Here is an 18,664-nt window from a genome sequence, read left to right on the forward strand (position 1 = left end):
TGGGTGGAAATGTCATTGTGAATTATCTCAAATGATACATTATTAGAAGTATTTTTTATTACTTATTATTTGTTATCTTTGTCACTTTCTTTCTGTTTTTTCTAGACAATTAAGGTAGAGCTAATTGATGCTAGTAATGGAGGAAACTTGGGAGCTGATACATCTGTTAATATAATCGTGCCTGCCAATGATAACCCGTATGGAACAGTGTACTTTGAACACTCTACGTACCGCGTCCAGGAGCCACTTGAGGGAGTTTATAGAGCCAATATCACTGTTCGTAGGAGGTATTTTTTTTATTTTATGATTTCTGTGTCACTACATTCACATTGAATAAGCTATTCCTCTCTGCTGTCGTTCTGTTGTAATCACCGTTGTCTTTATTACAGGGATGGTCACTTTGGTCGCTTGGAGATCATGTACAGCACCTCTGAAATTGACATTGTTGGCATGGCTCAGGATAAAGGCCAGAATCTGTCTATGTACTACAACGTTCCAAAACCAGGCGTTCCAGCTGCTGCACTCCTTAAGACATTTAACCTCACCGGTCAGAGAGACCTCCTGGCTGCATGTGCTGCTGCTTGTCTGAGAGAGCGTGCATGCCAGGCCTTCTCTCTGTCATCAAGTGGGACCCCATCTTGCACTTGGGTGCCATCAGGGGCTGACCAATTGACCTCTCAGTCCCAAGTTATGACTTATGTAAAAAACATGACTGCAGCTGCTGTCTTGTTCAGTTCCCAGGCTGTGGCAGGAAGTGATTACACCCCTGTGACGGCTCAAAGAGCCTTCATGGATGATGGATCAGTGGTTGCAAACCTCACAGTCCTGATTTTGACTGATTCTTTCCCTGAAATGGATGAGAGCTTCTCCATTCAGATATTAAAGGTAAAAATCAATCATATGCTGTATGTTTATTCTACATTAATGATGGTTTAACTTCTTTGGAATAAATTCTGTATTTGCTGTCATTAGAGTTTTATGGGAAACTGTAAAAATTAAACCTCTTTATCATGTGTTGTCTGAAGGTCGAGCTAATAAATTTGACCGTACCACAGAAGAACTTGCCCTCAGTTGGTCAACCGGACAAAGCAGTAGTCACTATAGGGGTGAATGGAGATGCATTTGGGGTATTTTTGATCTACAGCCTCAGTCCCAACACCACTAATCAGGGGCTCTATCTAGAAGTTCGAGAGGAGCCTATGGTTGTGCCTCTGGTTATAGAGAGGAGAGGAGGGAATCTGGGTACAGTCACTGTAGAATGGAGCTTTGTTGGAGGAGAGGCTTCACCAGATGCCGACTTTACGGGGACTGGAGGAACTCTGGTCTTTGATGGTATGTGCATTACTCAACAATGAGTAATAGTTTTAGGACAGCTTTCTATTAAGTGGGTATCCAGTGGTCCAGTGTCAGGTCCTTATCAGACCTAATAATCTGGTGGATTAGAAGAACATCTAACACTTAGGCTATGTGGCTTGTCTTTTTTCCTGTCTGTCTGCAGGTTCTTTAAAGAAGACAGTAGAGATCGTAATCAGAGATGATGCTGTACCCGAGGACAATGAGAGCCTAATGATTGGACTTGTAAATACGGCTGGAGGAAGTCGAATCCTGCCCAGCTCTGACACTGTAACCATTGTGATACTGGCCAATGACAACGTGGCTGGGATAGTAGGATTCCATTCAGGCTCCCGCTCTATCATCGCCAGAGAAGGTGGATGGCTGTGTTTTGTAATTTGCAAATGTGCTTCAATATTTTCTTTATGGTGTGTGTACCATGTCCGCCTCATATTATTATTTATATTTATTTAGGAATCAGAGAATACACAGCATGCTGCCGGTTTTCTGTTTATATATTGACTTAGAAACGTGATCAACTGAGATTTCCATACAACTAAAACAAGTATAATAATATTCAATTCAGAAGTCCATAAATCTAACCATGTTCAAAAACTACAAGAAATACATCTATAAGATAAATGCATGTTTCAGACTGATTTGAAATTTAAAGTTTCTCATTTGTGGCTTGCATTGAATTTACTAAACATTGGAAATAAGGGCATATAATTTTAAAAAAAGGTTATACTCAGGTTACACTTGATTGCAAACGTTAGAGACATTATGTTTTACCTTACAGGTGAAAAGCTGTCCCTCTTAGTGTTGAGAACGGCTCCAGGTCTGGGTAATGTTACTGTGGATTGGACTATACAAGGGCCGCTTGTACACCGAACCTTCACCCAAACCTCAGGAACCCTGTTCTTTACCAAGGTAAATAGTTTTGTGGCAGAATCATAGTCAACCATGTTTATTTCACAGTTAAAGCACAAATGTGTAATTACCGTCTGTAATTGGGCACCTCGAGGAGTAATTGTATGTTCTGTGAATGTGTTTTATAGGGAGAATTGAATGATACCATAGTCCTTCAGCTTCTTGATGATGCCACCCCAGAGAACAAAGATGAATACAGAGTTTCATTGTCCAACATACAAACCTTTGGTAACAAACTCCACTTAGTATCTATTTGATTGATAATTGTGTGGCGTATCTTTGTGTGCAAACTATAAATACCAAAAATAACTCTTCCCTGCAGACTTAATAAACTGACTTCTACACAGGTGTTGTGGTGACGGGCCATGCTGCCCTTGATGCTCAAGGCAGTGAGGCAGTGATTACTGTGGACACCAGCGATAAGCCCTATGGCCTGCTGACTATTGCGCCAACATCTCTTAGAGTGACCACAGAGGAACGAGAACAGATTATAAAGATCTACATCAACAGAGAGTTTGGAGCCTCTGGTCAGTGGTTCAACTATGAATTTAAAAAAAAGGAGAAACATTCTAACAAATTAATTCCTGTATACCTCTTAAAGTTTTGTATCCACTTTTTACAGATAAACCTTATTTTTGTGTGTACAGGGGCAGTGAATATCACCTATGAGGTTATAAGAGGTTCTGTGCAAAACCTATCCCAGGTAGAAGGGGCTCTAGCTGAGCCGGGACAAGACTTCATCTCCGGTACCGGTTACGTAATTCTTCAGGAGGGACAGACTTCTGTTGCCATCCCTGTTACCATACTGGAGGTAAAACCTGTGACTGCCTCCCATAATGCGACATTTCCATTCATCAAACTTGACAGCACTGTTTTATAACTCACCACTGTGAACTCTTCCCACTGTGCCTCAGTAATTATATACCCTTTGAACTTTCTTCTCATTGTTATTAGGTGTATGTGCAGAATGTTTGCGATGCTGAACTGGCTCGACAAGATGATAAAATAAGATCTTGTTCACTTTTTTTGGAGCAGATTAATTTTGATTTGTAAGTTCACATTTTTTTTTGTTTTATTAGGATGACATCCCAGAGTTGCAGGAATTCTTCCTGGTCAACATAACATCAGCAGTGCTCATCACGACCCTCGCAACTGTTCCCCAGCTAGGTATGGAAAACTGTGAGAGTGCTCCAGTCACTGCTTAGTTTTAGTTATGTTAACTTATCCTTAACTTTGACCATAAAATACAATGTTATAACTTCTTTGTCAATTTACATTAAAAAAAGTTTTGCTGTTTTGTTTCTTTTAGATTTTACCGCTCTTGTCCAAAATATCATTTGCGTAATTTCACAAAATCCCTCTTTTCTTTTCCATAATTTCTCTTGCTCTGTCTGATGAGTAGAGGTTGTGTATTGCACATTGTCAGGTAAAAATAAAATGCTCACAATGCCCAAAATCTAATAGTAACTGATGCACAATAATAGTTTATGGTACATTGAATCTCAACATTATAGTTATTTTTAAAATGCACCATGAAAGAGCTTGGTAGTTATTGCTACTGCTTCTGCATAATCCAAACCTCAGGCCAATTTATGAATGAGTAAGTTTAGAAAGTGATGACTTGACAGAATACTACAGGCAGAATAGCACTTGGAGGTTCTCAGAATACTATCAGCCTTCTGCCTGGAGACGCACTGTAAACACACGGCAGCTCTTTTGGCAGCAATCATTATGTGGGTTGGATGGCGAGATTGATGCTTTCCATGATTGAGGAAGCCTGGGGATTTGGAGGGAGCCGAGTAGCCCTGTGTGGTGAGGAAAGAGAAAGCCAAACTAAACCCGTAGCTGGCCTCCCAGTGTCTTGGCCACAGAGTCAATGGGAAATGACTCTTCAAGAGGTCATAAATCAGTCCACCCAAAAGACTTAGCTCCTCAGACTCACAAGGCACTTACAAGAGGTGATTCTTAGCTATAATCCTTCTCTTAAATGTAGCATGACAGAAGATAGATCTTCTACTGCTTTCTCAATACACTCTATTGCTCTTGGTGCTTGCGCTGTAGTTACAGGCGAAAGAAATCACTGCTATTTACCACGGTAAACATGACAACCTTAAGGTCGTCATTCATTCCGTCTGTGATGTGGTGTCTTTCCCAGACACACAGGGTCTGGTGGCAGAAGTCAGCATTGCTGCTAATGATGGAATCAGAGGAGTCATTGAATGGACAAACACTGTGTAAGACAAGCATCCAGAAATAACTCAGATGTTCTGTAGATGATTTGTAGATGCTCTAATAAAAAATGTGTTTTGGTTTTCAGGTTTGAAGTGAATGAAACAATAGGGTCTCTGACTCTAGTTGCCTACAGGAATAAGGGAACACATGGAAATGTTTCTCTTTCCTTCTTCGCTCAGAACCTGGAAGCTCAAAAGGAGCTGGACTACAATACAAGTGAAACGGTAAGCACAGCATCAGCGACCTGGAGAAATGTTTGAGTATTAACAAGGACAAAATGTATTGAAATTGTAATATCTTTAATTGCCTTTCATCTAAAAGCGATTCTCAGTTCTGAACAAGATGAACAAGTTTTTAAACTAAGGTGCCCTGTCTCCACCAAGGTGATCCATTTTGCTGATGGTGAAAGGTATAAGTTTGTAGAAGTGCAGATTACCGATGATGCCTTTCCAGAGAGTGCTGAGAGATTCCAGCTCATCCTGTCCAAGCCTTCTCCCGGGCTGCAGCTGGGCACCAATACCACGGGTATGTAAAATAAAATGCTGTGATTTTTTTTTTTTTTAACTCAGCAGCCTAAGGCAGCTTATAGGCCATATTCAATTAAAAAGTCAAGACTTTCAGTTTAAAATTTGATATAAAAGTTTAAACCATTACAATAGCTAATACTTGTTACTGATTTGATGGCAGGATTTACAGAAATTGTACAATTTTAAAAATGTGTATCAGGCCATCTCAAGTCAGTGAATAGTTTTATATTGAAAATGGTGACTATACCAACATCTTCAAGCGTTTAATATTGCAGTTAACTGGTAAGTATTTGTTAAAGTCACTACAAATAAGCTTCAAATAAGCTTATTAAGCTTAAAGTTATTTACACTGCATTAGATATAGAAATATATAATAAAGACACCTGGTTTGCTATTATTATTATTATTATTATTATTAATAGCTAATAAATCAATACATGTCCATGTTACAGTATTGTTTGGTCTGTTTGTGTTGCTGGTAAACTGATGTACTTAGTGCACTCATATGTAGAAAAAACATTGTGCCTGTTGCTAGGCTTTTGCTAGGCGATGTTATGGCGTCATAGTAAATCAACATTTGTGAATATAAACGAGATGTTCTTGTTGTTAACTTGAAATGATTTTCATAACATGTTATAGGTGCGTAAATGCTAAAAACAGGTCATTTTAGTCAATTGGTAGTAGGTGGCTTGGTAACATGATGACATCATCATGTCCGATAGGTAAGAATCTTTGATCAATATAATACTACTTATTTCTTTTCTTATAGCAACTGTAACTATACTGGCCAGTGATGATGGACATGGTGTAATTTCATTTAACACCACCAAGCATTTCCTGTTGAGAGAGCCCACCTCTCTGTCAGGGCTGAGTGAGAGTGTGGCCAACCTATATGTGGTTCGAAACCCAGAGGAAGGCACATTTGGCACCGTATCTGTTCAGTTTACCATCACTGATGCCAACGGCACCCAAGCGGAGGGCGATTTGATACCTACACACGGGTTTGTGGTCCTCGAGGATGGAGTCAGATTTAAGGTGAACAAAATGAGATTTTTACAGCATACAAACTGATGCGTTAGAAAACATCCATACACGTGTGTCAGTTTTCCTTTTATTTTCCATTCCAAGCCTTAAAATTGCACCTTATAGTAGTCATCTGTAATCACAATAATTATCAATTTATCATTTCAGAATTGTGTGGTGTGCGTTTTCTGATTAATGATGACTCACATTTGTGCTGTTTCAGATGCTGGAGATTAGCGTAATGCTTGATGCTGAACCTGAAGGGAATGAAACCTTCAGAGTGACCCTGTCAAGCCCAACAGGAGGTGCACGGCTCGGTGACCAGCTCCAAACTCTCATCACCGTCCTGGAGAACTTAGCTCCTTCTGGCCTGTTTCGAATTGGACCTTCTCTCAACAGGTCTGAGCACAGATGCATTAAAACCATCATAAACTTTGAAAAGATGTTTCTGAGTGTGCTCAGACACTCTTTTATATACCTAGTCCTCTTCATTTTGTGTTATCTGTACAGAACTAGCACTGAAATTGTTGCAGAGGAAGGTGGCAGAGCGGTCTTCCTCACTGTGTCTCGCAGTAATGGTTTGGAGTCAGCAGTCAGCGTGGAATGGGAGATTCAGTCTGGCACAGCTGTTGCCTCAGGTCAGACCAATAAAGGTTTAAATTTTAAGCCACCGCAACCTACCAAAGTCTCTTAAATTCCTCTCTTTTCTATTCTGGCTCCTTTATTTTGTTCCATTGTTTGTTATTTTTTTATGATTCCTTTTTTCTCTTTTCTTTAAGGGGGTTACGTGCCAGTCATAGGCGTGTATCAGACCTTTGAAGACAGTCCAACCTCTGCTTGGTGCTCACTTCCTGAGGGACCTTCCTTGCTGGCTGTGAGGCTAGATATGAGGCCCACTGTTGGATCCTCTCACACCTTGGCCACTTTGTATCGATGGCAGGGTGTTTTCGTGCCAGTAGAGGTATGTTAGCAACACTGTATCTAAAACAGCGTGGTGGTCCTGGTACAATTAAGCAGCACCTCCATTGTTAGCTTAAAAATCTCTTTGTCTTTTTGTTGTTACAGTCTGTTACGATTCAGGACCCAGGCAGATGTGTTGGGTTTGCAATAAATGGTTCTACCTACATAGGCATTACACATAGTGGCCTTCCTTTCTCCCCTGCTGCCAACCTCAGCATCTTTAAATTGCAGAAGGATCTCAATATCACATTGGTAATTCTGAACCCAATAATAATACAACATTTCTATCAAGTTTTCTTACATTACTATAACACTTCTTGCATTATGTCTGCATAATTTGATTTCTTTAGGAACAAGTCTTGGGTGTTGAAGCCCTGAATGTGAAACACTTCTCCACTGAAGGCAGAGATTATCTGATAGCGTCAAGCCAGGTGACGATGACCACTGAAACAGACTTAATTATTTACTTTAATGTCAAAATTATTACAAATATGCAGATGTTCCTCGTGTAAGGTATTCAGAACCTTTTATGACTGAAATTACTTTCGTCTCCTTGATGCTGCAGATTTTCATTTGGACTGGAGGCTCTTTTACGCTTCACCAGACTCTTGACTTCAAACAGGACATCCTCAGTGCAACTACGTTAACTCGTGCAGACACTCCCTACTTGCTGGTGTGCATAGACAGACAGAATGCGAGCTGCTTCCTGCTTCGGTGGACCAGTGGAAGATTTCAGAATCCACAGCCTCTCCCGCTTTCTGGCAGAGCAAGTCAGGTGGAGAAAATCAACAGAAGAACTGAGGAAATTCTTCTGTTGGTTGCTGTTGAAGGTGATCTTTCCTGCTTTGGCATGAAATGTGTGAATGGTGCAAGTTTTATTTTGAATTTAAATTCAGGTATATCCATATTTGAAGATAGGTGACCAGAAGAATTAAGCAGAATTGGAATGAAATACACATAAATTCCTAAAACACTGGCGCAGAGATTGCATATTTACCACATTTAATCAAGTGCGTGTAATCTGCAGTATGCCAAAATGATGGTTTGGTTTTTGAAGCAATGAGATGCCATTTTTTCTGGTTGTAGTGTTTGTGTGTATTGGGCAGCGGTTAGATCTTGGTTAGCTTAGTACAAACAAACTGCTGATACTCCAGAAGGAAAACAGAAATATTTGTATCTATTACATTGTTCTGTTGTCTCAGTTAAGTTTGCAAAATTTACCATGTCGACTAGGCCCATGTATTTATACTATGCTCTGTATATTTTGACGAGACATAATCCTTCAGAGTCTAAAAAAAGCACAGAGTGTTTTTGGTTCAGACCCCTTGTGGGTTTATGGGGAATGCCTTAGTGTGGAGCGGAGCAGAGCCACACATTGGCCCAGAGTTTGTAATTTGTCAGTCCTGGGTGTGTCAGCGAGGCCAGTGGTTTCTTTTTACACAAACATGCTATTCTAGTGTGAAAGAACTTAAGTCTGTATTTGTTTTCATGTGCCTGTATTTTTTCAGGTCTGTTTCCATCCTGTGAGGTGTTACAATGGAGCTCAGAGCAGGCTTCACCACAACTCCATCAGTCTATTCCTCACCCTGGCCTCACATCTATTCATTCCTTCACTGATCCTTCTGGAATCGGTAAGCACAACTGTCACAAACTGCCGTGTGATGATACACTGTTGTCTGTAAATATCTGGAGAACAGTCGTGTGATGGACAGTACTCATAGGATGACAGTTCCTCATTCACTAGGATAATGATACTAAAAATACAGCAACACACAAAGAAACAAGGTTTTGTCTTTAGCATTTTAGCATTCAGATGCATGTTAACACAATGCCAAAATCTTCCCAGGAGTGGATGTCTCAGCAAAAAGACCTCAGAGAAATTGCAAAAAAACTAAGAGCTACATGTCAGACTCTAAGGGCCGCAGTTAGCTTGTTAAATGTTAACGTTCATGACAGTCCAATTAGCTTGCCCGGAGGGGTTGCCAGGAGAAAGCCTCCTCTCTTTGAAAAGAATATGGCACCATTGTGGTTTGTTCAGTTGCCTCTGAGCAAACCACAAGACTTCTAGAACAATGTCCTTTGGATAAACAAGACCAAATTGGCCATAATGCACAGTGCCATGTTTGAGATACTGTCCATAAATAAATGCCCACAAACCTCAATGAACTGAAGCAATGTTGTAAAGAATAGTAAGCCAAGATTCCTCTGCAAGGATACAAGACTGATAAAGTCATGCAGAAAATGATTACTTCAAGTTTTTGCTGCTAAAGGTAGCTCCACAAACTACTGAATCATGGTGTGTATTTCTCCACAGTACTGTGAAAGTTTCATTTTTCATGTGACTGTATACTGTACTGTACACAGTTTTTTCAATAATGACGTAAACTCACTTAAAGTCTGAGGTTTGAAAAACTGTGTTCTATGTGGCATTCAAACACCTTAAATACTTTTCTCTTTTTCACAGCTTATGCTCTGCTAGCTGGTAGAAATGGTTCAACGCTGTACTCCTGGAGGCCTGATGTAAAGCTGTTCACCATCATCCTCAGGGCCCCTCCAGCCATTAGCTTCTCCTCTCTCATGGTTCCATACTTCAATATCACAAAGATCCTCTTGGCTTCTTCTGAGGACAATAGCTCCACTGTTTATGAATTCACTTCGGTCTCCAATCACTCTGATTTCATACCCAGGTATTCAGATTGTGTGAAGTTGTACATTTTATTATACAAGGTGAAGACACAGTAGTTTTTCTTCAGAAAAAAAGAAGCATATCATCAAAGAGAGTTCTGAAATGCTTGTTGTGTTTCCTTTACTTTCTCACATTCAGTTTTGGGGAGTTGCACTTTGCGCCAGGTGATAGTGAGCTGGAGATAGCCCTGAACATCATAGATGATGACATCCCTGAGGTGCAGGAGCAGTTCCTGGTCAGGCTGAAGAATCCAAAAGGTGGAGCTGAGATTGGATTTGGTGGTCAGGTGAAAGTAATTGTCCCAACCAACGATGATGCCTACGGAGTCATCGGCTTTGCTCAGGTAGGAGGATAAACCTTTTGATATTAGATGGCTTGTGCATTTGCTTAACATGTCTATCTTGTTATTGTCTCAAATTATTTATTTGCAATATACTGAATACATAAAATGTGTTTTATTGCAATCTAGAAGTATTTGTTATTGCATCTCTACAGAACTCTCTGTCTATGGAGTTGGAGGAGTTGGAGCAAGATAATCAAATTTCTCTAAGTGTGGAGAGAAGAAGAGGGAGTTTTGGCAGACTCACTGTTCACTGGGCTGCCAATGGCAGTTTGGCAGACATTTATCCAACTTCAGGAGTGGTGAGCAACACTTCCTCTGTTATACATAAAACACATGATGTACTGACAACATGTTATGAATTTAATGTCATTTAATGTAAAACGTTATTTTCTATCACAGGTTACTTTTTCAGAGGGTCAAACAGTAGCTATCATATCACTGGCTGTTAGAGCAGATGGTGTCCCAGAGTTACAGGAGTATGTCACAATCACCCTCCGTGATGTCACCACTGTGGGACTTCAAGACCTACGACAGGCTGCAGTCATTGACCAGCGACGGGCTCAAGCTCAACTCACCATCTTACCAAATGGTTCTCCCTATGGAGTGATTGGATGGCATCTCGACTCCCAGTTTACACTAACACAAGAACCACAGAGTAAGAATTTCTGTGAAAATAAATGGATGGGTGGATTATTGAACGAGGCTCAGTCAGTAAATGTGGGTTTTTATTGGATCTCAGTGAAAGAGGTTTGATGTAGTGTAATTAATTTTAGATAAATTATTGTTAACTTATTTAAATACATTCCTCAGTCGCAGCTTCTGTTAATTTAGCTTGCTGTGTTTGAGACTTTCTTGAAAAATCACAGAATATCAAATTTTTACTTTTGTGGTCAGTTTACAGTAATCACACTGAGATTTACCGTAAAAGAGATTTGCTGCGATTTCCAGCCATGCCAGGGAAGCCTGAATCGTAGAGTAAAAGTCTTTGAAATATTCTTAACCTACAGGTCTTCTATACATTTATACAGTATGTAGAATGGATTTGTAATTATTTCTGTTGTGTTTTATTACTGACTTATTTACCACAACGCAATTTCTTTTCAACCTGCAGGGGTTCCAACCAATGTGACTCTCTCCATTGTGAGGGAGCAGGGCTCCTCAGGTGAGGTGGCAATCTATTACACAACCAGGCCAGCTCTATACAACCCCCCCTCCAACCAAGCCACCGCAGGACAAGACTACGTTTCCAAAGATGACACCATCATCATGATAAATGGTGCTACCGTGGCCCTTGTTACTGTTACAATCCTACCGGTAAGGATGTGCTGATGAGCAACACCTGTTTCTTCTCTACTTAGAGAAGAAACAGGATATAGTTTAGCTTCTGTCCACATTTGGTAGCAAATAGGACCAAAATATTGTTATTATACGGAAAAAAAACTGTGAGCATGCTTACTTAAATAGGTGAAAATATTAAATCAGATTCTTTATCTTACTAATTCTGCAATAACAACCATTCACACTCAGGATCAACAGAGAACAGACCTGGTTCTATTTAAACACTAGACTTTAAATTGTTTTGCTTGTTGTGTCCTGTTCAATCAGGGTATAAACAACCAATAATCCTCATTAAACTATCGCTTCTCATAGCCTTCCTTATTTAAATTTGTATTAAATTTGCACAGTTTGAGGTTACTGTTGTTTTCACATCTTAAGGTTTATAAAAATCATTGTGAATTTGAATAACGGTTTTCTATTATTTCGTGTTTTCATGTATGCATTTGTTTTTCTAAGGATGATATCCCAGAGCTGGCAGAGAGTTTCCTGGTAAACATCACTAAGGTGGAGCTCGTTAGTGAGTCAGTTGGAGCAGGGCAGCCCAGTGTGAAGAGACCTGGTATGGAGGTAGCAGAGATCACGATCCCGGAGAATGATGATCCCCGAGGGATTCTCCAGTTCAATGTTTCTGAGGTGAGGTGAGCATAGGACATTACAGAGAGGTGAGCTTGACACTGAATTATTGAGGTTGTTGGGAAACCTCCAATTTGATACATAGAAGGCTTTTTTTAAAAGCTTGTGATAAAGAAATAAGTAAGTAATGCAACTGTGAAACATCAAAAAATATCTAAATTAATAATAAACAGTAACATCCTTAAAGATGTTTATTTCAAAATTTCTTAGTCATTGAAAATTTCTTCTGAATTTCTTGTCTAGGATATAGCTGGAAGTGTCATCCTGGCCTATGAGATACCACCACCAGACAATGTTCTCCTACTATCAGTGTTGCGACTCGCCGGTACAGTTGGAAGACTTCTTGTCTACTGGGAAGCTCAACCAGTCACTGCCGATCTTAATGACTTCAACCCCCTTTCTGGAAACATCACCTTTCAGGATGGGCAAGTGAGTTAATATTGGTCCCGTGTTGAAATTAATTCACAATAAATATCACATGAAGTCACTATATGAGGCTACTCAACTATTTCTAGAGAGAAGCCACAATTGCTATCACCATCATAGACGATGAACAGGTGGAGCCTTTGGAGACCTTCACAGTGAATTTGCTGCGTGTGATTGGTGGTGCTCGACTCGGAAAAGTGACCTCAGCGACTGTAAATATTCCATCAAATGACTCGCCACTCGGACGATTTGGATTTCAGAAACGAGAGGTGAAACTAAAACATCTCTGTTGGCATCAATTTCAAACTTAAAACTGACAGTTATTGTTCTATTCAGTGTAGAGTAAACAACATGAATAATCATCTTGCCTAATCCTCTCCAAGGTTGCCGTCAGTGAACCAGAGTTTGTGGATGATCCATCTGCTGTGGCAACACTAACAGTGCTGCGCAGTATGGCAGGTGTGGGTGCAGTGACACTGGTGTGGCAGCTGGAAGTCCACGCTGCAGGGGACCTCTCACCTTTAAATGGAACTCTCGTCTTCAATGAGGTACAGTAGAAAAAAAGGCGACTTCAAGTATCCACCAGTTTGTAGTCTCAATCTGTAAGTAGTAGTAAGTTTCTTCTTTAATTCTCCTTTACGTTTCAGACTGAATCTATGAAGTCATTTGTGATCAGAGCCCTTGCTGACACTGTAGTGGAAGGAGAAGAGCGTTTCACTGTACAGCTGTTTCCTGCAGATAGTGGTGCTGTCATAGACCCCTTAAATGGTTAGTATGCGAAAATAAAATGTCAAAATGCAGGTGCACATTTTGAATTCAGTAATCATCGATCTAGTCCTCTATAGGTATGGCCACCATCACTATCAGGGGTGACAAAGCTGCCCTGGGGATTATTGGGATAGCGGAGTCCTCTAGGAGCATCCTCATTGGAGAACCTCAGGGGAATTACAATGGGAGTGCCAGAGTCAGGTGAGATAATTGTCCTGATTCAACCTGTGAAGACAAACAAGAGGTCTCAATTGAAAAACTTGTCATGCAATGTGTTTCCTTCTTCCAGCCTTGTGCGAGGGCCAGGTGTGTTTGGAGAAGTACAGGTGTACTGGAATATCACTCCAGCTGCAGTTTCTGAGTTTGAAGCAATCTTTGGCACTGTGACTATGAGAGATGGACAGTCTACTGCTACCATTACTATTAAGGTATTGAGCAGTGTTCATTGGAAAATTGTGGCATTGTCTTTATCTGTTTATTTGAGGACAAAAAGCAGAATAATAACGTAATGACAAGGGATTTCCATAAAATTATCACAGTCACATCTTTTCTGATGTTAGGTCTTGGATGATGAACTTCCTGAGACGCGCCGTGAGTATCAGCTTACACTGACCTCTGCTACTGCAGGACTGGACATAAGTCCCACGGCCGGGCATGCCAGAATTATTATGGCAGCAAGCGACAACCCATATGGCCTTTTCTCTTTCACCCAGAACCAGATCAATACAACTGAGAAGGAAGGAATGGTAAAGTCATAAAAAAATACCCTGGTACATGATGTATCATCTGGTGTAGTTTCATAACCCACAGCAATATAATTTAATTTCTTTTCTTCAGGTTAATGTGAGTATCATTCGCTCCTTTGGCAATGAGGGAAGTGTGTTGGTGACCTATGAGTCATCAAGTAGCACAGCACTCAGTGGACTGGACTTTGCTCCAGCTTCAGGGCAGCTGCTACTCACCCCTGGCCAGAAGTTGCAACAAGTGGCCTTGCATATCCTGGATGACAGTCTTCCAGAGGGGCCTGAGGTGTTTTTTGTTAACATCACTGCAGTGGCACTAGACAATATCAGGTAAGAAAGGTTAAGAAGGTGCATTAGATTTATAATCTTGTTGAGACGGTGCTGTTATTCCATAGATATTGCTGATTGCAAGGATGCAAATAGAAAAAAATCCATGCATACCAGTGACCTAAAATATCTGCTGATGTGAAAGAGTTCATAGGCAACTAGTTGTTCTGTGTCTCCCTCTTGTGGCCAGAGATGTTGACTACACTGTGAGAGAGTCAGGTCTACAACTGGACCAGCCTCCAGCCGTAGGCAGCATCTCTTCTCTGGCTGTCATCATACTACAGAATGATAATGTTGAAGGTATCCTGGAGTTCAGGCAGGACTATGTTAACATTACAGGTAACAAAAGCAAGCAGTTTTTTGTCTTGTAAAATGCTGAAGTTGCACAATTTGCTACAAACTGTTTGACTTAATTATAAGTTTATTTCTGCATAAATAATTCTTTTTTATCATGCCTTTCTTGCTTCCAGTTGAAGAGGATGTTGGCACCCTGTTGATCCCAGTGGTGAGAAGACTGGGCACATACGGGCGAGTCTCTGCTCAGTTTTTTTCTAGAAGCTTGACCGCAGCACCTGATGTTGACTATATCCTGTATAATGGCTCAGTGACATTTGTGCATGGACAGAATACCAGCTACATTAATGTCACTATCATAGATGATCTGGACAGGTGAGAAGAATAACTAAAAAAATATCTCCAAGTCTACCTTAAAGTATACAGTATATTTATTCCACACACAGATACACACCTAGATGAAAACACACAGTTAACAAAAAAGACATTATTTCATTCTACAACTACTGTAAATCTCCTTCCCCAGTGAATATGCAGAGGTATTTGAGGTTGTGCTGGTTGGAGCTACAGAGGGTGCCGTTCTAGGCTCCCAAAATATTGTGAGGGTAACCATCGGTAAGAGCGACTCTCCAAGCGGGGTTGTCCGTTTCCTCAATGAAAGCCTAATCACCGTGGCCAATCCCAACTCCACTCTGAAACTCAGTCTGGTTTTGGAGAGATCAGGCGGCCTTGTGGGCAATGCAACGGTATGAGGAACAATGCTATAAAAATAAATCGCATCATTGCAGCTTACTGCTAGAGCACGCTGGTTTCCATGGTGACATCATACAGTTCAAACTAGCCCTCTCTTTTCACAGGTTGCTTGGATAATCCTTGGCCCTAACAGTAGAGAGGCTCTTCCCCTCATCAATACTGACATTAGAGGACCTGTGAACGGGTCCCTGTTCTTCAAGGATGGAGAGAAAAGCACGCACACCATAGAGCTGCGGATTCTCCCTCATGGGGAAGTAGAGGTGGAAGAGACATTTGTTATAGAGCTCAATATTCTGTCTGGAGAGATGGATGTTGATCCTCAGGCTAGTTCCATAACACTGAAGGTATTTCACCATGTAATGACTGCAAACTTGATTTCGCCATCATTAATCAGTTCGCTCATATTGTTGTGCACAGTTTCTCTTTCAGAGCACTTTTTTCGCTGAAGGCAAGTTGTACTGGAATTAAGCTCGGCACCGCAATCATTCCTTTTCTCCAAATGTTTTTTGTCTGTCAGATAGAGAAATTTGGTGATCCCAATGGTATCGTCCAGTTTACTGAGGATGCGCTTCGAGAGCGTGTCTACAATGAATCCACAGAAGCAGAGGGCCCATTGAACATTTCCTATCTGATTATGCGCAGAGAGGGTGTCATGGGTAACATCACGGTATGGTCATATCTTAAATATACATTTACTGTTTACTAATAATATCCTGCTTAAACGAAAAATATAATACTTTTACTTTTGTAAACACAACCATATCGTATCCTCAGGTGCACTGGCGAATACAGAGTGACTCAGATATTGCAGGTGACTTTCTAGCCTTAACTGGCTCAGTGATGATTTGGGAAGGCCAAAGAGAAGCAGAAATCATCCTTAAGCTGATGCCTGATACAGTGCCAGAGCTAGAGGAGCTCTACATTCTTCAGCTCATATTTGTGGAGGGTGGGGGTACTCTGGATGCCAACCCGAATCTGATCAGAGCTCGCATCAGGTTTGTTATTTGATCAGTTAGAAATGGTAGTAGAAAAATCAAAGACTGAATGACCTTAAAATTACTATTCCTCTCTCTCCCACAGGGTGCCTGCTAACGATGAGCCTCATGGGGTTTTTTCTTTGAACTCCAAGCAGCAGTTTATAGTAGTCACAGGCTCGGGGTCAGAGGTCAGCAGAGCTATGGTTATAAATGTGACACGGCTTGCTGGGCTATTTGGCAATGCTAGTGTAGGCTACAGGATCACAGGTGGGATAGATGAAGTGATGGACATAACAGAGATACTGGGTGGAAAAGCTGAAGGACGACTGCTCTTAAAAGAGGGACAGAGCTTCAGTGCTATTTCTCTACCCATCAGCAGCCAGGTGAGAAAAAGCACGTTTAGTGACTCGTGTATAGAGAATTACCCGTACACAAAGTGAACACACCTTCTACAATAGAATAGTTTATAATATCTTGAATCCCTTGTTTATTTCACCTGTTTCTTCCCACCGTAGGCATTTTTGTCAGTGGGTGCAAGCATCACCGCAGAGCTCACTGATGTTAGACTTGTCAGTGTCGTCCTTGGCTCTTTGCCACGCCTTCTTCACGAGGCCAGAGTTGCTACAGTGATTGTACCTGAAGAAGCTGCTAACTCAGAGGTGAATTGTAATTTTTTTTCTATATTTAAATGGCTTACCTGTTAGACAGAAACTGTTGCCAGTTATCAGAGAAAGACACTCCTGGAGATATGCTCACTGTGTGCGTTTGCAGGTATTTCTTTCCATTATAAATATGGAATTATGTGTCAGTTTTTCTGAGTCAGGGTAGAGTAATTTACACAGATATTGACAAAAATTGATTAATAAATATCATTTTACTAGTCATTTGATGACAAACCTTGATATTTAGCATTGTATTCATCTGACTCCTCTCCACATAGGTTTTCAGATCATTTAAAATTTGAAGAAAAACTTTCAAAGTGAGGCATTGATGAGTCATTGATTATTTTGTGTACATTTATCTGTTTTTAATACAAGTATCTGAACCTGGTGTTGTTAGATATTAAATTTACATGACATCTTACACATAACCATTAAATATAACCCTTCTACTTTACAGGGAGTGCAGAATTATTAGGCAAGTCGTATTTCTGAGGAATAATTTTATTATTGAACAACAACCATGTTCTCAATGAACCCAAAAAACTCATTAATATCAAAGCTGAATGTTTTTGGAAGTATTTTTTAGTTTGTTTTTAGTTTTAGCTACTCAATGGGGTTCAGATCAGGTGAACAAGGTGGCCATGTCATTAGTTTTTCTTCTTGTTAAGATTCAGTATTGAGGAAGGGTACAAGAGGTGATCGAAGAATAACCACACCGATCCGGCCGGGTGAAGTCAAACGATGATTTTAATGAACACACGTGTGGGAAGAGAACTCTGTACGCAGACAGGAAGTAGTCTTCGACTTAATCAAAGCATGAACAGATATTTTATAGCATCAGGGTTTGTTTACTGACGCCCCTTCATACGTCACAGACACATTTTATACATAGATCAAATCAAAACCACAACGACTTTTGACACAGTTTAAAAGAACAATTGTCTCCTATCTTCACAACAGGTGCTTCCTGTCACTGCCGGATGCTCGCAGCAGTTCTGCGACAAACTGCTCTTTGCAACATCAGCAAAACATGATTAAACTTTCACCTATAAATGATTCTCTAACTGAGTGTGTGTGTGTGTGCGCGTCTGTGTGCTAACCACAATTGCACCCTGTTTCACCTCGCGACTAGCTCCTGACCCCTCACCAGACAGAGAGACAGAAACCACTCTCGTATATGTAATAATCGAACTGAAACTATGGATATGACTTTTACTAAATAAATGTTTTAATCAAGAACCTCTACTAAACATAATAACTGTGTGCATAAGCATCTTAAGGCCTTCTTAAAGCTATCTGTTACATTGTTAAAGCAATGATCATACTGTTGCTTAAAATAACTTCCTGCTTGTGCAAACTCTCTGCAAGCCTGTTTCCTGTCAGCCTGTGACTTTTAGCCTTTCTGAAAGACACACTGTTCAAACCTTGGAATGCAATATCCATGCTGCAGATTATATTATTAATGCAATGACAATTATTTAACAATAGCAGTAAAATAATTTCCCTCCTCGACACTCCCCCTTTTGACCTCTGGAAAACCAGAGGTCACAATACATTGTGTCCTCACGCAGACCCTTCTCTGGTGGTCTCGAACCTCGAGATCTCCAGGATCCTCGCCCCTCCTGTGGTCGCCGAGATCTTCTGCAAAGGAAACAAAACACCTTTTCTTGCATCTCCCTAACTTATCCTATCTGGGACTCTTTAATCAAA

General features: G+C 40.6%; 1 protein-coding gene across 1 annotated transcript in view; it reads left to right on the forward strand.

Annotated features, from left to right (window-relative positions):
- adgrv1 (adhesion G protein-coupled receptor V1) overlaps nucleotides 1–18,664 on the forward strand; it is a 123,864-nt gene that overhangs the window by 23,790 nt on the left and 81,410 nt on the right. The window contains exons 32-74 of the mRNA XM_080309073.1: nucleotides 106–287; nucleotides 390–885; nucleotides 1,026–1,332; nucleotides 1,499–1,708; nucleotides 2,132–2,262; nucleotides 2,391–2,490; nucleotides 2,610–2,789; nucleotides 2,910–3,073; nucleotides 3,342–3,429; nucleotides 3,665–3,688; nucleotides 4,418–4,496; nucleotides 4,580–4,718; nucleotides 4,878–5,019; nucleotides 5,791–6,056; nucleotides 6,268–6,443; nucleotides 6,555–6,682; nucleotides 6,824–7,005; nucleotides 7,110–7,256; nucleotides 7,355–7,435; nucleotides 7,570–7,834; nucleotides 8,513–8,635; nucleotides 9,469–9,691; nucleotides 9,829–10,033; nucleotides 10,186–10,332; nucleotides 10,433–10,688; nucleotides 11,145–11,347; nucleotides 11,828–12,004; nucleotides 12,248–12,433; nucleotides 12,520–12,699; nucleotides 12,814–12,978; nucleotides 13,078–13,198; nucleotides 13,276–13,399; nucleotides 13,488–13,626; nucleotides 13,759–13,944; nucleotides 14,036–14,271; nucleotides 14,459–14,607; nucleotides 14,739–14,937; nucleotides 15,089–15,308; nucleotides 15,420–15,659; nucleotides 15,833–15,982; nucleotides 16,090–16,310; nucleotides 16,396–16,675; nucleotides 16,808–16,951. Coding sequence (XP_080165199.1) covers nucleotides 106–287; nucleotides 390–885; nucleotides 1,026–1,332; nucleotides 1,499–1,708; nucleotides 2,132–2,262; nucleotides 2,391–2,490; nucleotides 2,610–2,789; nucleotides 2,910–3,073; nucleotides 3,342–3,429; nucleotides 3,665–3,688; nucleotides 4,418–4,496; nucleotides 4,580–4,718; nucleotides 4,878–5,019; nucleotides 5,791–6,056; nucleotides 6,268–6,443; nucleotides 6,555–6,682; nucleotides 6,824–7,005; nucleotides 7,110–7,256; nucleotides 7,355–7,435; nucleotides 7,570–7,834; nucleotides 8,513–8,635; nucleotides 9,469–9,691; nucleotides 9,829–10,033; nucleotides 10,186–10,332; nucleotides 10,433–10,688; nucleotides 11,145–11,347; nucleotides 11,828–12,004; nucleotides 12,248–12,433; nucleotides 12,520–12,699; nucleotides 12,814–12,978; nucleotides 13,078–13,198; nucleotides 13,276–13,399; nucleotides 13,488–13,626; nucleotides 13,759–13,944; nucleotides 14,036–14,271; nucleotides 14,459–14,607; nucleotides 14,739–14,937; nucleotides 15,089–15,308; nucleotides 15,420–15,659; nucleotides 15,833–15,982; nucleotides 16,090–16,310; nucleotides 16,396–16,675; nucleotides 16,808–16,951 — 7,761 coding nt within the window. The remainder of the gene's footprint in view (nucleotides 1–105; nucleotides 288–389; nucleotides 886–1,025; nucleotides 1,333–1,498; nucleotides 1,709–2,131; nucleotides 2,263–2,390; nucleotides 2,491–2,609; nucleotides 2,790–2,909; nucleotides 3,074–3,341; nucleotides 3,430–3,664; nucleotides 3,689–4,417; nucleotides 4,497–4,579; nucleotides 4,719–4,877; nucleotides 5,020–5,790; nucleotides 6,057–6,267; nucleotides 6,444–6,554; nucleotides 6,683–6,823; nucleotides 7,006–7,109; nucleotides 7,257–7,354; nucleotides 7,436–7,569; nucleotides 7,835–8,512; nucleotides 8,636–9,468; nucleotides 9,692–9,828; nucleotides 10,034–10,185; nucleotides 10,333–10,432; nucleotides 10,689–11,144; nucleotides 11,348–11,827; nucleotides 12,005–12,247; nucleotides 12,434–12,519; nucleotides 12,700–12,813; nucleotides 12,979–13,077; nucleotides 13,199–13,275; nucleotides 13,400–13,487; nucleotides 13,627–13,758; nucleotides 13,945–14,035; nucleotides 14,272–14,458; nucleotides 14,608–14,738; nucleotides 14,938–15,088; nucleotides 15,309–15,419; nucleotides 15,660–15,832; nucleotides 15,983–16,089; nucleotides 16,311–16,395; nucleotides 16,676–16,807; nucleotides 16,952–18,664) is intronic.

The sequence above is a fragment of the Astatotilapia calliptera genome, chromosome 12, assembly GCF_964374335.1.
Source record: "Astatotilapia calliptera chromosome 12, fAstCal68.1, whole genome shotgun sequence".
NCBI lineage: Eukaryota > Metazoa > Chordata > Actinopteri > Cichliformes > Cichlidae > Astatotilapia > Astatotilapia calliptera.